Source organism: Globicephala melas, chromosome 11 (genome assembly GCF_963455315.2).
Source record: "Globicephala melas chromosome 11, mGloMel1.2, whole genome shotgun sequence".
Classification (NCBI taxonomy): Eukaryota; Metazoa; Chordata; class Mammalia; order Artiodactyla; family Delphinidae; genus Globicephala; species Globicephala melas.
In genome coordinates this window covers 23,664,689-23,681,031 of record NC_083324.2, presented here as the reverse complement: position 1 = coordinate 23,681,031, position 16,343 = coordinate 23,664,689, and the positions used below count along the sequence as shown (strand labels likewise).

Sequence of the window (16,343 nt, the reverse complement as noted above, 5' to 3'; positions counted from 1 at the left end):
GTGTAATAGGCACTAAGTACTTAGTTTAGTCAGGGGGTGGGAGCCGGGGAGAAACTTGGTATCAGACCCCCACTGTTTGGCGGGATCCTGTGGGCCAGGCTCTTTCCATTCCGGTGGCCCCCCTGAGGATGAGGAGTGCAGCAAGCCACACTGCCCTCCAGGGACAGTGGGGAAGCTGGGATGCGGGGCAGGGAAGGGATTCGCCCAGAGAGCCTCAGGATCCAGTGCTGGCTGACCTGTCTGAATCATACGGCTGTCAAACCTCTCTTCTATCCCCAACTAAAGAACGAGACTTTGGGGCCTTATTGAGCACCCGTTTCCTTACCTGTAGTGCAGAAGCAACCCTCCCTCTGTTAAGGAGTTGTTGCTGGGATAGGTGCGATAATGTGCGTTAGAACTGCGTTTACGGAGTTTATTTCAATAAAAACAACCAGCACCCAGGAAATGAAAAGCTGTCATCATCACAGTAATTCATATTCTTAATTGCATAGAAAAAAATAACACATTAATAATAAAGTTACTATATGTAATCATCACCTCTTGTAGGGTGTAGATTTAAAAACTACTCCAAGACAATTATCTTATTTTTTAGCTGAGGTTCTGATAGGAATTTGCCCAAGGTCTGCAGAAAATCCATTGTCAGTATATGTACATGTATTTAACAAAAGATAAAGTAAAATAAATAGATTTCGTGTTTATATCCCTTTTGTTTTGAAATTTTAGTTGGTACAAATGTTGATCCTGAGGAACAAGGTTACTCTTTTAAAACCTTTCTGAAAGATAAACATAATTGGAAAATATTTCAGATTGTGAGAAAGCAACATTCTGTAAGAATTTGCTGCAAGATTGTGCACTGCACAGTATAGAGAAATGACTAATGACTAGTCATCTTGGGCAGCCCCTAAGATCTGACATGCTTACCGGCTGTACTTTCAGACGTTTTTGCCCTACCTGGCCACAGAGGCAGTGATAAAACTTGCCCTATAAACCAGAAATCTGATTTCTCATCCCTGTGTGCTTTTCCAAGTTTAACCTGGTTGAATCATTGTAGACGAACCACTCTCTGGCCATCCTTGGCACTCTTTGGTGCCCATGCTTGCTTTATAAACCACTTGGCACAAATATCCAAAAATGTCCCTTGAGATTGGAGGTGTTGATGGCTCGTCATGCTCAGAAATTCCCTTGGCTTCTGGTCAGGGGTTAGATTGGGGGTGGGGAAACGGACTTTGCCAACTTCCCTACTTCAAGTTAACTTCCAAACATAAAACCATCATTCAGTCTTAATAATTATGACATCTGCTACTATAGGGATATCTGCTACTATAGGAATATCTGCTGTTCTAGCGTCCTTTGATTAGTTTCCTGTAATGAACACTTAACTTACATTCTCTAAGAGAGAAGGAGAGAGAGAGATCTCTCCCGCCATGGCTTGAAACTCTAGAATAGGGTTGAGGATTGTTTGGGTAACAAATGACAGGGCTTGATGCAGCCTTTAAAACACAAAGGAAAACTCGTTTTTTGCCGTTGCTGTTGTTGAAGCAGTCCAAGTCTGGACGCTTGTTTGGAGCTCGTCGGTGGAGCTGCTTTTCCTGCTCCCGGCTCATCTGGGGAGGGGAGCCCTTAGGCGGACAGTGCGTGGCAGTGTCGCCCACTACTGCTCCCACCACATTCACAGCTGCTGTTGGAGGTGACAGCTCCATAACTCTCGTAGGAAGGCGGCCCCTTTGTCTGGAGAAGGCGAAGAACCTGCATTTCTTCCCTGAGGACACGTGAGATGTAGTTTCGCTGTAAACGTCTAGTTTCCCCTGAATCTGGTTCTTGAAAGCAGTTAGCCTAACATTCAGTAAAAACCCAACTCTGGTGGAACCCATAGAAAATTGTTTCACATGTGATTTGAGCACTAAAATAGCCTGCAGTCGCTGTACCAAATAATTATTTCCTGTCTAATGTTAGCATGTTCCTTGTATTTATTACCAGCGGTTTACATTTCCCTTAAGTAAAATGCAGACAATAACTACATTTTAACTGAAAATACAGCTCCCCTCCCCATCATGACCAGTTACTCTATTACGTGATCTTCACAAGTCCTTCTTACAGCCTCATAAAAAACATTGTGAGGTCTGTGAATTAAAGCAGTCTTTGATATTTGAAGACATTTAAATCGTCTTATTAATAACTTGCATAAAATAAAGTTTCCATCGTGGTAATAAAAGTAGGATCTATTTTAGCATATGCATTTTTGTCTAACTTTTCTTCTTATTACTTTCATGAAACAGAAATCACTGGGAGAATATTGGCAGGCATCTACAGTAGAGGAATGGTGAACTTTTGCTAATGGCCCAAATAAGTTCGATTTACAGTATCCAAACTTAGTAGAAAACAAATACTTTTCAACACAGGTGACGTGTGAGAGCCTGAGTGGTCAGACAGGGGACAGATGACGTCCTTGTCAATTTTTAGTTGGTTCAGGTCAGTTTGTAAAGATTTTCAAGTAGGAAAATCGTGTATGCACTTCTGGATTTTAACAACTGGATACATTTGGATTTGTCTTATTCATATATCAAAGTCATCATGTAGTGAAACAGCATTACTTTGGGAGCCAAGGTACACATGACTTTTGAGTCCCACCTCCTTTATGGCAGAGTAAGTGGTTAAAAAAAAGTAAGAGTAGTATTTCAGGACTGGGTCCACAAAATTTTAAAATACTTGCAGTTTAGCAGGTCTCTGAATTTCAGACAACTTTTGAGTTGGGAGGAAAGTGTTTCACATATTCATAACTCAGAGGTGGCTAAAATAAAAGGGACTCCAGTATACATGTTTATGGTTTTTACTCGTTAGCCCTAAGATTGCTGTCATTCTGGGTACATCTCTCAAGAAGTCAGCATCATAATAAATGTTACCCAATGGAGGAGGTTCAGTTTAATGATCTTATTTCAGCAACATATTTTAGAAAGATATTGGGCAGAGATCAAATGACCTCCTTGTCCACACGCCGCAAAACTTAGAGGGAGAGGTGTGCTATTTCTGAAGCATCCTTCACACACATGTTCTGTTGAGCTCTTAGAAAACTGCTGATTTCACCCTGGCTCACGGAAGCTGAATCTTTAGAAAGCCCTTTTGGGCTCATTATTTCTATCTCCTTTGGGCCTTTTGGGGTTTACGATATATCTTTGTATCATATTAAATAAAATAATGGGACCATATACTGTGATTTCTGTTAAAAAAGTAGTCCTCCAGTTCCTCTGTCTGTAGACATGGACCCGTTTAAAATATGTGGATTTAAAAAAAATCAGTTTGGCACTCATGGCATTTAAATAAAGAGGACAGGAGAGAAAAGTTAGGAAAGAAGCAGGTAAGGAAGAATGCAGGCTTGAATCAAAATTGACTCTAACAAGATATGGAAGCGAGTTTAGAAATCTTGTTACTCTAACTGGCCTGTTGATCAGAAACCTGCAAATACAGAAACATTTATACTCTTTTAACCGTAAGAAGCCAACCACTTATATGAAAAATTCCCACACTGATACCCGTGTCTGTTTGCCGGTTTTGCCTCAGAGCAGAAACGACAGCAGCATTTTGGAGTCAGATTAGAGAAGATGGGCCCATGGAAGGCATGGACCCCCTGAGACTCATGGGGCACAGCATGCCTCTCTGAGTGGGAGTCTGAGCACGACACACCCCCGTGTACACAGGTTTGTCTGCTCCTTCACGAAAGAGCAAGCTACATTGTGGGGCCTTGTTTTTTAACTTGCAGGTATAAAACATTATCCCGTCACCTATTCTATATGCAGTCAGACATCACTACAAAGCAGGGGAGTGTGTGGGTAAAGATTTTGCATGTGTGCTTCCTATTCTTGAATCAATCAGGTGGACGTAACGATAAAGCAGTATTTCTGGCAGAGTTACGAGAAATTAATTACAAAATAAAAATGAGAAAATACCGTGTAATGCAGTAAACAGGACCTCACTTGTGTGTTGGGTATTTTTATATGCACAGGTGGATTTGCAGCTGCAGTCACCACGCCTCTTGACGTGGCAAAAACCAGAATCATGTTGGCAAAGGTAAGTGGTAAAATAATGTAATGTAGACACAACAGATGCTTGTATCTGTTAGCACTTAGGGCTTACATGTACATAAAGTGAACAAAAGTGGCATAACACCTATAGTTAGCAGCCTTCTGCTGCCTATAGTTTCACTAATGAAACTGCCTTTGGACAAAGCAGTATCCACAGGAATTGCTGTGACTGATGTCTGGGTAGCATTTTACCTTTTTGCAGTCATTTTCACCTGTATTATGTGAACAGGGAGGGCCGGTAGGGCCTCTGCCTGGTGATATGATTTTCAGAGAATCTGTGTTTTTACTGGGGACAGACCCGAGGCTCAGAGCGTTGGCCTGCTTCATGCCATGCAGCAAGCATGAGGCTCTGAACTTATAAGAGTGAAGGCTTATTAAGCCTTCACCAGATGACTTAGGCTAGGACATTTTTCAGAATTGTTAAAAAAGGTCGTTAAGTAAAATTGTTTTTAAAAAACCTGGACCGAGGCTACAGGGAAAGGTATACATATACCTGGACCAAAACAATAAAACCTAAAAAGTCATACCCTTGTGGAAACGTGGAACAAATAAGGGCAGACTCGTAGTACGTAGCTTGATAGGGCAAAGCCTGTTTTAAATTGAACACAGTATTCTTGATTAAGTGTGTTCATTAGCCACTTAGAGAAGTTTCATAATCATTACCATTCACACTGATTATTCCCCATCCTCCTCAGATGAGTTAATACTGCTTTCAGTATCTTCCCTGTTCAATAGTAGTATGTGAATTATCTGGGTTAAGCTCTGCTCATAGGCTGACAGTGAGAGAAGGAACCTGGACAAGCTACTTCTGGTGGGAAATGGGCCAACTCAGTGCTTGCTTATGGGTTCAAGTGTGAGGGCTTCTCGTCTAGTGAGATCCAGAGGTCCTGATTCCCGGGAGACCCCCCAGTCTATCTGGAACTGTGTCCTACAGGAGGGTGGTGGGGAGCCGTGCATCTGAGGGTATCTAGAGCCCGCTGTAAGTTGGTTGGGGAGTTCCGTGAGGTGATGGCTTCTCTTTTGTCTTTCCATGCAGGCCGGCTCCAGCCCTGCAAGTGGGAACGTCCTCTCTGCCCTGCATGGTGTCTGGCGGACACGGGGGCTGTCGGGGTAAGGCTGGGAAGGGAGGCCCCGCCGCCGTCGCCGTCCACCCTCCTTCTCCTTTAGCCCAGCATCGGGAGAACACCCACCCTTCCTTTTGCTTGCCTTGGTTGGGGTATCATTTACTTTTATCGTACAAAACGTTACGTTTGATGTTGCTTACGTGAGATGATATTGCACAGTCGAGTTGACGCAGTGTCGTAGTGGGTGATTCCCATCTCAGTGTTAGATGGCATCCACCTCTGTGGCCTCTGCCAGGTTCTGGATTGCATCACTGAGAAAGCTGGTGTCCAGTTGTGTAAGGCAGGACGCAAGTGACGAGGAAAGCATTGTTAGAAGAAAGCGTTTGTGGTTTGGGGCACTTTTAACTCTTAGTAGTTATCACTTTTAACGTAGCATAGAGCCTGACCCCTCCCTTGCAGCTCACGGCTCTGCATCATCCGCAAAGGTCTGTTCCAAATGCTATTTCAGCATTGCTTTTACAGCATGTCAACCTGTCTAAAGGTTGGGATCTGTAACAGGTAGATGAAATCACGATTCTCTCTGGAATCATCTACCAGGGATTTGCTGAGAGAGCAAAGCGGCAGCCTCCTGTAGGGGACGGTTGAAGGGAGCCTAGTGACAGGGCAGGTGTGAAACAGCATAGCCACGGTGGTGCCACCTCCTCGTCCCGGTGCTGTGTCGATCATTTATTTGACTCTAGTTTTGTGTCCATTTGGCAGGTTTTATTGCAGCTCGTGGACAGTCTGGGGAACATGGGGCAGGTTGGTCAGGCCGCAGGCAAGGGTATTTTGCAGGAGTTAACAAGCCCCATCCTCTATTCAAAACAGGTAACGTTCAATAAATGTGCCAGCTCTCAATGGCTGCTGCTTGCCTGAAGGACAGAGGATTTGGAGACAGGGGCTGGATTTACCAGAAAGGAGTAACTGAGCCTTGGAGGGCAGGGTGGTAGTTTGTATGTCCTGAGTCAGTGATTTATGGCTAATAGATGATAAGTAAGTAGGAATCTGGTTGCTCAGAGCTGAGGCACTTCGATTTTGACACAGGATCCTCCTTACACAGTGAAATGGTGTGAGAGAAAAAAAAAAAAAAAAAAGCTCTGAAGTAGCAGGGAAAAGATTCTTAGGGCTTCATATAGTGACTGGGCCACACAGAGGTATTGCATGCAGTAGATGTTTTAGGTCATAGAGTCAGACTGCTAAACTTCACTCTTACATGTTTCGATGTAGTTCTTAGAGTCTGTGGCAACTATTGGTCACAGGAAGGCCCTTGACTTTAGCCCTGTGGAGTCCGTGTGGAGCCGCAGCCTGTCCGCCTTTCTCGAAAAAGTGGTGATATCGGGGATGGCATAGTCGGCAGGACCGTGGCCCCAAAAACTTGTGGACAAGGAATTTCCTTGAGTAGATGATTGAAACTAAACCTTTCCTGTCCCAGTGTTGGTGTTACTGGGTGTTATCTAACCAGGCAGTGCCAGAATTAAAGGCAGAGGAAGGGTGTCATCACCATGCTGAGGGCCTATTCCTGTCCCCGCTGTCAGCCCTGAAAAGGTAATCTGGATTTTTGCCAATCTTCCAGAAGCTTCTAAAGTCTTGGGCTCTCATTAGTATGCCCAGTGTGGTCCTTAGCAGAGTATTTCAGGCAGCTAATGACAGCGTTCATTAGCTTCCTGTTAATGTGATAAAAGACAACAAGTAATTGGACCAGAGAACTGTAAAGAGAAGCAAACAAACAAAGCCTCCTGCAAACGCGCTCAGCTCTTCTGAGCAGTGGTCCTAGGCTTCCCCAGCCGCCTTCTCTGTCGGTTTTCCATGCAGAGCCCCTGTGGGTTCCTGGTGGCCCGGAGACACACCTGCCGGGTTTAACAGAGGATTCAAGCCGCCTCCCCACCTGCAACGGGCTGGTGCTGAGCCGTCGGCGTAAATTAAAGTGGTGACACTTGGGTCTCCCCGTGTTGGTTCACACGGGGAGGGACCACGTTCTGGCACCGATTTGGAAGACGTGCCCTCAGGCAACCGGGTTTCTCTGAAATAAAAATACCGCACGCTCACCGAGCCCAACAGCCCGAAAGCAGATGGGAAGCCTGTTTATCCAGCGTTGCTCCTTCCTCCCTTTCTTCGGCTCATCACCTGGCCTTTTGTTTTTCTCTCCTGTGCCCTTTATGTCCTCACCGCTGCCGCCCTGTGTCCCCCCAAGTGGCGCCCGGCCCTCTGCTGAGCGCCTGACGTTTGTCATCTCTTCCTCGTGCAGTCCTTCCAGTGCAGCCCTGCTCTGTTCCAGTCTTCGCGTCTGCGTTTGGTTGGGGCCCTCACTGTACAAATTACTCTAATGATGTTAACAGACAGTTGTCATCTAGTGAATCCATCAACTGCTTCCATCTGCCCCTCGCGTGGAGCAGCTGAGCTCATTAGCAGCGGGGAGAGGAATGAGACACTGGTTGTAGAAACAAGGCAGGGAGGGAGAGTTCTGTGGCCAGCGTGGTTTCCACAGCTCAGCCCTTGCTGACCCCCACTTCCAGCACTTCTCTTTGTAGGATGGGGGCAGGGAGATGAATTTCTTTCCCGGGCCAGAAGGACACAGTGGCCTCAAAGCAGTAATTTAGGGACCACCTCATGCAAAAACACCTTGCATGATGCTGGGCTGAACAACTTTTTTCCTTCCAAGTGTATTTTGGTCTTCTATAGAATTTTCACGTAGACAAGAAAAAGAGGTTCTCATTTCGTGTAGTATTTTACTTGACGATTTAAATCCTTAGTTAGCTAACTAAACTATGGGCCCCTTAGAAACACTCTCGAGTCCGTTTTCCTCAGAAGTCCTGAGGGCTACACACCGGGCAGTCAGGCTGGCCTCTCCCGGCCGTCACAAAGGAGCCAGCCAGGTGGCTGTGAACTAGGCCACGGGGGTTTCCTTCCTGTCCCTTTCTTGCTATGCCTCCCTTTAGCTGAGCATGGAGATTCCCCAGACTTTCAAGGCTACACAGGCTACTGCTGGCATAACCTCCATGTTTTCAGCTTTCTTCCCTGGATCCGACCCTAAGTCTTTTTAGTTAAGGTCAATCCACTAGTTCTGATTTTGTAATTTTGTTCTCTGCTTACACAAGTGATACTCTTGGTAAAAAAGGTTCAATTGCTACAGAAACACAGGCAAGGGAAGTCTCCTGTACCCCTTGCTCCCCAGAGAAATGAGGATGCATCTCGGCCGTGTTTGTCCAACATGCAGTCACATTACACATACAGCTTTGGGACTTGACTTCTTTTAGAACCTATTTTGTATACGTTCCGTGTTGGTCCCTATGGACGGCCTTATTCAGCGGCACAGCTGTAGCAGCATCTGTGTAACCAGGGAGTAGACTCTTTGCAGTTTTTCTCTTATCAGCACCACCACAATGACCATCTTTGAACAAATACCTGTGCATCGCTCTGGGAGGGTTTTAAAGAATGACCGCCCACTTCACGTCCCCAGTAGCATTGTTCTTTTACTTTGCATTTCTTTGCTTCTTCCAAAGTTGCAACTTTGATGGTAACTGGCTCTCTGTAGGGCTTGGGGCCGGAACCTGTAATGAGGTGCTGCTCCCCTCCCAGCTGGAACCCACTCGCCTTTCTTAGAGGGGAAACCGGGAATCCATGGAGATTCGACTCCTCGCGCCACATCACCTTTGTGGGTCCCTAAGGACAAAATGGGACGGAGTGAGTCACTGGGAGGAGCGGCAGAGTCGTCGGGAAATCTTCCCCAACAGCCAGGGCCCGCCTCAGCCTTCCGGGGAGAGGGTGGCGGGTTGCTGCCCTCCAGCCTTCCCTGGGATTCAGCCCTTTTGACTTCTCTATAAAAAAAAGTCGATTTCATCATCTCTTGAAAGCAAAAATGGTGTGACAGTCTTAACAGAACTGTCGTGGGGACAGAGTTACCGTGTCTTGACTAATTGCTGGACTTAACTGTGGGTGCTCACAAGTAAGCTGTTTGCATTCAGCCGCCTTAGCCAACAAGCAGCTGGGCTGCAGCTTCAAGTCTACTCGGGAATGTAATTTAGTGCCCATTCTGAAAGGGAAGACAGACACATTCTAAGTGCGTGGTGTGTTGAGTGGAGCAAGCTGTGGGTGTTGGAATTTAACCTTTTTTACACACAGAAAATTAAAAAAAAAAAATCTTTCCTCCTCCCTCCCCCCCCCAAAGATTATTTGCAGGTGTCTTCCCTCGAATGGCAGCCATCAGTCTGGGAGGTTTCATCTTTCTTGGTGCTTATGACCAGACGCGCAGCTTTCTGTTGGAACTTGGCAGAGAGAGTCCATGAATCACAGACAGCCCCTGCCTTCAAGAAAGGGTCCTGCTGTGAGAACTGTTTCCCCTCCGGTGAGCAGCTGTTTGGCCATCTAAACAACAAAACGCGGCGCTCAAGTCCAGTTCTGCTCAGATTACGACATGGAGAACGCATCTTCCGTGCTGCAGGCTGGCCGGGATGACGTCATCGGCCTGGTTCCCAGAGTTCAGAGAGAAAATGATGTCCACAGCGGTACTTTGAACAGTTTTCTCAGAACCCCTTAATAAACAAGTGTGGCAACGCAGAGTCCAGGCCCTTTCAGAGCCTTCGTTTGATCTGTATCTGATCTTTCATTTCCTGCCACCTGACAGTGGAATCAGCCAAAGGCAGAGATGGTTGTGATTTTAAAGGAATGGCTAGAGTAAGTAAAGGAAGGAGAGTCGGGAAGAAAGTTGGGGGTGTGGGAGGCTTTTCTCCCCTGGGTTAACTCCAACTGCATTGGCTGACAGCCTGGTGTAAAAAGAACAACTACATACAGGTGCTCAGCCAGCATCCTTGCTGGGTAACCAGGCTGCTGGTCTTAATTACCCTCACATTTCACCTATAAAAACAATTGTATTCTTTTCCAGAGGAGTGTCCAGCGGCCCATGTGGTGTGTGGGAGAGAAACCAGTCGCAGCCCAATGACTAGGTGGGCCCAGCGGGCTTCGCGGCAGGAGGGCCGTCACTGACCGGGCTCCTCTCCACTCCAGACCCAAAGCAAAGGGCTGGGGCCGACTTTGGAAACGGGGTGGGTTCGTCATTCCTGATCACTAAGGTTTGTTGCTTGGAGTTTTAAGCTCAAGACTAGAAATCAGAGATGAAGTGGGAAGGTCACCATTTTGGAGCTCAACTAATAAGCTTCAGGTGTTAGAAAAATTCAGAAAGCCATCTCAGGAATCTAGTGGTGTCATGTTTTCCCTGGAGCAACGGGTATATATACCATTCTGCTTTGACTAAAAATGTTTTTTCCCTTTTCGGGGGTGGGGTGGGGGAAGGTACGTACTTCAGGCAGGATGACTCCCTTACAAAGGCAATCTCTGGAATGAATTAAACAGGATGCAGCAATGCTGGTTAATGGAGGTATAAAAATAACCCTGCCATACACTTAACATTTTATAAATGAACCTTTATTAAAGACACTTCAATGCCATTTGTTAGACACTTCAATATTTTACATGTTGCTTTTCAATGTACATTGTACCAAAATTTCTATAAATAAATAACTTTGTACATAAAAGTAAGTAATACTTCCTCTTTCACATTGCCTCTCAGAAGCAGCAAATTCACATATTTTGTGGAAGTGAGAATCAGTTAACTGTTGAGAACAAAATTCTAAATGTGCTTACCTTTTGGAACAGTGATGACATCTGACAGTGAAATTTAACATAGGTAAGGAACCATTCTGTCAGTACCTCCCTTCAGCTTTTTGGCCAAAGGAACTTTTGCTTTCTGAGATTTTTAAGGACCTTGTTTCCACGTAATTTTTCCTGAAATACACATTGGCACTCACAAGATGGTTAGCAACAGGTCTCAAAAAAGTGCAAATATACCCAGAACCCAGGTCAAGGGCTCATCACTTAGAGTCCAAGCCCGGGTCCATCTGTGCGAGGGAAGGAAATGGACAGGCCTGCTCTGCACCCTCAGTAAAGACTCGCTAGCCCTGAAAAGGAGGGACTCCGTTTTTCCTCCCTCAAGGCCGATGTAATATTAATTGTATCCGCAGAACTAAAACATCGCTATTGAAAAATCCACAGGTACCAACACCAGCAGCCTCTAGCTATCTTATTAAAAAGCCTCAAATGACCATCGAAGGATACTGACAAGACCACATTCGCCTTTATCACAGAAGGAAGAGGAAAGGCAGTGCTTAATTGTTTGAACCAGTTTGCTTGTGGTGGATCAACAACCTCCATTCCATTCCACTTGTTAGAGAAGGAACTTAAACCTACGAGGAGTCCATCACTGCAGAGGAACATGACCTCTGGGCTCTACGGGGAGGTCGCTGCGACGCCATCCACACACAAGCAATACTGACATGAAGTTACTTCCAATGCCAACAGAGTCTCTGACGGTAAAGCATGCAAGGGGGGGGGTCTGCCCTCCCAAGTGCAATACCAAGCCAAGGACCTTCGCTTCCCTCCCTCCCATGCCCCCCAAAACTCCTGTGAACAAATGTGGTTTGTAGCTCCTAGGAGCTCCATCCGTGCATTAAGGCACCAGAACTATCCCCCCTGCTCCAAAATTAAACAGCAACCTGGTATGAAAAATAATAGTCAAAATTGTACAGTTTTTTTCTGTTAACCATGCACTAAAGATTAAAATAGCCTCTGTAAAAGATATATATAATATATATGCCATCTCTGCAAACTCTTATGTACAAGGGTATCAAATACTTTTCTGCCTTTTGTACACAATAGCCTCTTGCATTTCTGTGCTTCAGCTGCAAGTCCTTCAAACTGCTGACGCTCCACACGGAGGTGAAAACTATGTACAAATCAGTGATGCTTGAAGCCGCCAGGCTCCCTCACCCACCTCTCCTTCCTGTAGACACCGACGCCACAAGAGCCGAGGTAGACAAAGCCTAGCTTTTGGGTGCAAACAGCAGCGGTGCGCTCCGTCTCCCGGGCGGCTGTCCCGTCACTGGTGTGGACTCAGAACCGGAGTCACAGGCTTGGGGGAGGTGTCCATTGGAAAGAAGCAAGTGCTGGCCTTCGCTGGGCACATCAGGAAAGCCCGAGGCAGCTTCTGTGAGCTCAGGCTTGCCCAGAGTTAACGCACACGAAGGCTGCAGGTCTGAGGGGTCCAGGTCACACAACCGTGCTATCGTCCAAGAGGAGGCCCCTAGAAGGAAGAGAAGGAAGAGGCCATGTCAGCCCCCCTTGGGGCCGGCCGAGTCCGCGCTCCTCGCCCCCTGCTGCTGCCTCGGAAGATAGTGCCACGTTACCTTTCCCATCTAGAGGCGCTGCTGGCTTCTTCAAGGCTGCCAGCATTCTGTCGTGGTTACTGGGGTAGAGGGACCCCCTGCAGCAGCTACGGGACCCTTCAGCAGCCCCGCTGCTCTGCTGCTGTGAAGAGCGCGGGTGGTCACTCGGGCTGGGCTCCAGGCCGCTCAGGGTTCCTGGCTGTGCACTGTCTCTGGGCACAGGCTGAGGACAGAAGGCCTGCTCCTCGGAGTAAGTGTGCGTGTCGCTGCTGCAGTCGCCGCACACCGCCGGGCCGCCGTGCTCTGCAGACAGAGCCAGAGACAGATGAGCCCCATCGCCACGCAAGTCTCCGTCCCGCGCAGAGGACAGGCTGCTCAGCTCTGCAGCCGTAAGGCCCGAGCCCTGCTTTGATCGACCCCCCCTGCCAAATCTGTTCACAGGAAAAGGACTTGGGCAAACACCGAGCCATTAATGAAGAACAGAGCCCTTCCACGTTGAAACGTTTCGGCTTAATTTCTTAATCAGAGCATGAAGTCACACACTCTGATCTCAGGGAACAAAAAGAAATCCCATTTGCATGACCACGCAGCATTTAGTGCCAGAAGTCTTCTGAACAATTAGAAATTTAGCCTCACAGCGGCCCTGGTGAAAAGGGACTCTGGTTTGGGCCTTAACCCTTTATTTCAGTCACTTTATAAATCTAGAAAACTCACGCTCAGGCTTATCACACCATAGTTTTTAAGAGACAGACATCCTATTCTGGAATTTAAAAAGAGGCAGGCCAGGGCTTCCTGTTTATATATTGAATGCCAAATTCTAAGACAGTCTGACATCAATTATGTCTCCCCCACTTTCACTTAATGAGTAGGTCAACCCAAATTTTGATTTCAAGAGCAAAATACTTTTCCTGAGGAAAGCATCTCATACCCATCATCTTCTGTGGACCAGGTGTGCCATCGGCCTTCTCCACCACTTTCCACTGCTCCTTCGTGTACCCGACGCAGAGCTTGGGCTGCCTGCACGTAATGCCGTGAGCTTCCACCTCTGGAAAGAGGCCTGTGTCGCTCGGACAAACACCTGCAACAGACTCCCACACGGTTAGAAACTCCAGGCTTAGTCAGCACTTCACAGGAAGCCGTGAGAACGGGCAAGGCTACCAGAACAGGGACATTTTTCAAAGTGTTCTTTCCAGTGCTGGGTTATTGGGCTAAGCAAGAAGTCCAGCAAGGAACCTTTTCGAATACTGCCTTCCCAGCAGGCAGGCCTTTCAGCATTCAGAGCCATGATGGTGAGTTCTTGGCAAGGATAAACTTGCCCCTAACAAGGGCGGCTCAGCCTCCCCTACTCTTGTGGGCACTCTGTACTCTGAGAGACTGGAACAGCAGACCTGGGCGCTTCCCCTGCACGACGAGTGCCTTGGTTTCAGTACCTGGCACGTCCTTCACTGCTCTTATTTCAGGCAGTCCTACCCTATCCGGACTAGGAGTCCCACCCTCTCCCACCCTATCCCAATACAGTGACTTCCTTGGGGACGGAGATTTTAAAACCTTGCAGAACTCGCACAGGTCAAGTCCAAAAAACCCCAAGAGAAGGCTTGAGTCATCCAGCCTGCCAGGTCACCACATATGCTTGATGGGATACCAGGCAGCTGCCCCAGGCCAGAGCTGGCAGCAGCCCCGGGGGTTGCAGCTGCACCGAGGGCTGAGGCCTTACCGTTGCTCTCGATGTGCCCATTGGCCTGGTGGCCACCCTCAGTCCTGACCATGGTTTCCTGTCGGTCAGAAAGGGTCCCCTGAGAAGAGAGGTAGCTCGGAACATCTGGTGGCACGATGGTTTCATCTGCAAGGAGACAGGACAGTCAAACACCAGGGGTCCCAATCCTTCGAGGTGACAACAAAGGCAGACACAGGAGACCCCAGCAGCTGCTGTCGAGGGACACCCTGTGGAGTCTGTGCTCTGGAGACGCCCTCCCAGGACCTGCTCAGCCTGACTCTACATCCAGGTGGGAGAGGTGTCCGAGTCCGCAAAAGACAAAGCACAGCGATGGGAAGGGAGACAGAACTGAGAAAAGAAGGGACCTGTGAGGTCACTGCAGCAACAGTCTACCACGTGGCAGCAAAGCAAGTGCCAAGGATGCCTCAGAAAACTGCAGAGTTCATAGTGTATTTGACAGTATTCCCATTATAGTGTGCAATTCCTGAAAGATGATAGAATGGTGTCATCGAGACCAAAGCCTCAGCTGTCCTGAGTGACTCCACATTCCCAAAGGTTCTAGAGGAGTTCTGAATATCCTGAGATTCTCAAAGAAGCCTCCAGCCCTGGCCTCCTTCACAAATGTCCCTGCTTTTCCCCTTCCCTGTGAGTCACCGCCGCCACAGCAGCTAACCTGTGTTAGTGACACTGTACTCCTCACTCTTCTTCCTGGTCTGATAGATGATGCACACCCAGACCAGGGACGTCAGCACGATACTGCACACCACGGCGATGGTGAAGATGCCCACAGTGGTGCCGTCCTTCCTGCAGCCCGGAGTGGGCAGGACGCTCAGCTGGCTGTGAGCACGCTCGGTGCCCAGGGCATTGGACATCTCGCAGGTGTACCGGCCCGCATCTTCCACCACCACGTTCTGAACGACCAGCAGCTGGTTGCCGGGGGTGAAATGGTGCCGTTCGGTGAGGATCAGGGGCCGGTCCCCCTTGAGCCAGGTGATGCGGGGGGGAGGGCTTCCAGTCGCTTTGCACTGGAGAGCCACCGTTTCTCCCACGGATGCCACGCGGTCCTCCAAGGGCACCGCCAAGGATGGGGTTTCTGCAAGAAGTCAGTGGAGGTCTTACGGTTATTCTGTGGGCCTCAGCTGCTATACCTCTGCCTTGTCTGCTGGACCAAGGAAAATCCAAGACATCAGTGAAATGCCAAGATCTTTTAACAGAGTGGCAAGCTTTTTGGAAGATTTTCTACCAGAATGACTAAATCATTACTCTTCTGGGGATGAACTAACCTCCAGCCACAGAAGCCCCTATGGTTCCCAGACTGCCCTGTGACAGGCCCAAGTTTATCCTTGACCCAGACCAAATCCATCCTGCCCGATTGGAGGGCAGTTCTATAGGTAGAGTGTCTTATACCTAAGCCCTGTAAACACTCTCCTAATTCACTGGCTCTTATTTTTCTTAAAGAGATGGAACCACTTGTTTAAGAAAATCTTAGAAGCCTAAAATTTTAAACAAAGAAACAGCCTACCACACTCACCTACTCTAGGCTTCACAGAACAGTTTGAGAGAACCTTGCCTCTAGGTACCTAGGATAAGTAAGGATATCTCTCCCTCTCACACATACACAGATGCACATGCACACGCGCGCGCACACGCACACACACACTCTCTCTCACACACACTCTCTTCTCTCTCAGTGTATCTATAGTCGAACCTAGGACAGTCAGGGTGGCGTTCGCTGAAATGGACCCGGCCGAGTTCTGGGCGGTACAGCTATAAACCCCCATGTCATCTATCTTCACATCAGTGATGAAAAACACATCGTCGTCTGGCATGACATGCATGCGTCGCTCACGAGCAGCAGGGAAGTCTGTGCCTCCATCCTTCTGCCAGGCAATCTGGGGGTTAGGGTGGCCAGTGGCAGCACACTCAAGGCGGGCCATGGTGCCAGTCCGGATGGCGATGTCGTGGGGCATTTTGGTGAATGATGGCAGCACTGCAAAACAGAAGCACACAGGGTCGAGTTTTTAGAAAGCTGGAATGCAAAGGCCAGGAGTTTGTCAAACTGACCTTCCCCACCACTGCGAATGAGTTCACCAGCCTTCACGCCAGCATCTGCCCAGTGCCCAGAACCACTCCTGCCCCCTGTAAATCAGGAGCTGAGGAGCTGAGGTTTCCAAGGGCCGCCCAGCTTCTCCTACCGGGGAGGGGCAGTGGGGAGCCAGTCCATCAGTCTCTCTCG

General features: G+C 48.0%; 2 protein-coding genes across 5 annotated transcripts in view; one reads left to right on the top strand and one right to left on the bottom strand.

The window, feature by feature from the left end:
- The window catches only part of SLC25A26 (solute carrier family 25 member 26), a 142,678-nt gene extending 132,943 nt beyond the window's left edge, over window positions 1-9,735 (top strand). For all 3 annotated transcript variants that reach the window (XM_060308693.2, XM_030867668.3, XM_060308692.2), the window contains 3 exons: window positions 3,998-4,062; window positions 5,113-5,186; window positions 9,345-9,735. In XM_060308693.2, coding sequence (XP_060164676.1) covers window positions 3,998-4,062; window positions 5,113-5,186; window positions 9,345-9,462 — 257 coding nt within the window. In that variant the 3' untranslated portion in view covers window positions 9,463-9,735. The remainder of the gene's footprint in view (window positions 1-3,997; window positions 4,063-5,112; window positions 5,187-9,344) is intronic.
- Window positions 9,736-10,581: 846 nt separating this feature from the next.
- LRIG1 (leucine rich repeats and immunoglobulin like domains 1) overlaps window positions 10,582-16,343 on the bottom strand; it is a 119,829-nt gene continuing 114,067 nt past the window's right edge. For both annotated transcript variants that reach the window (XM_030867661.2, XM_060308691.1), the window contains 6 exons: window positions 15,816-16,097; window positions 14,781-15,200; window positions 14,108-14,233; window positions 13,322-13,471; window positions 12,415-12,696; window positions 10,582-12,311 (listed from right to left, as the gene is read on the bottom strand). In XM_030867661.2, coding sequence (XP_030723521.1) covers window positions 12,052-12,311; window positions 12,415-12,696; window positions 13,322-13,471; window positions 14,108-14,233; window positions 14,781-15,200; window positions 15,816-16,097 — 1,520 coding nt within the window. In that variant the 3' untranslated portion in view covers window positions 10,582-12,051. The remainder of the gene's footprint in view (window positions 12,312-12,414; window positions 12,697-13,321; window positions 13,472-14,107; window positions 14,234-14,780; window positions 15,201-15,815; window positions 16,098-16,343) is intronic.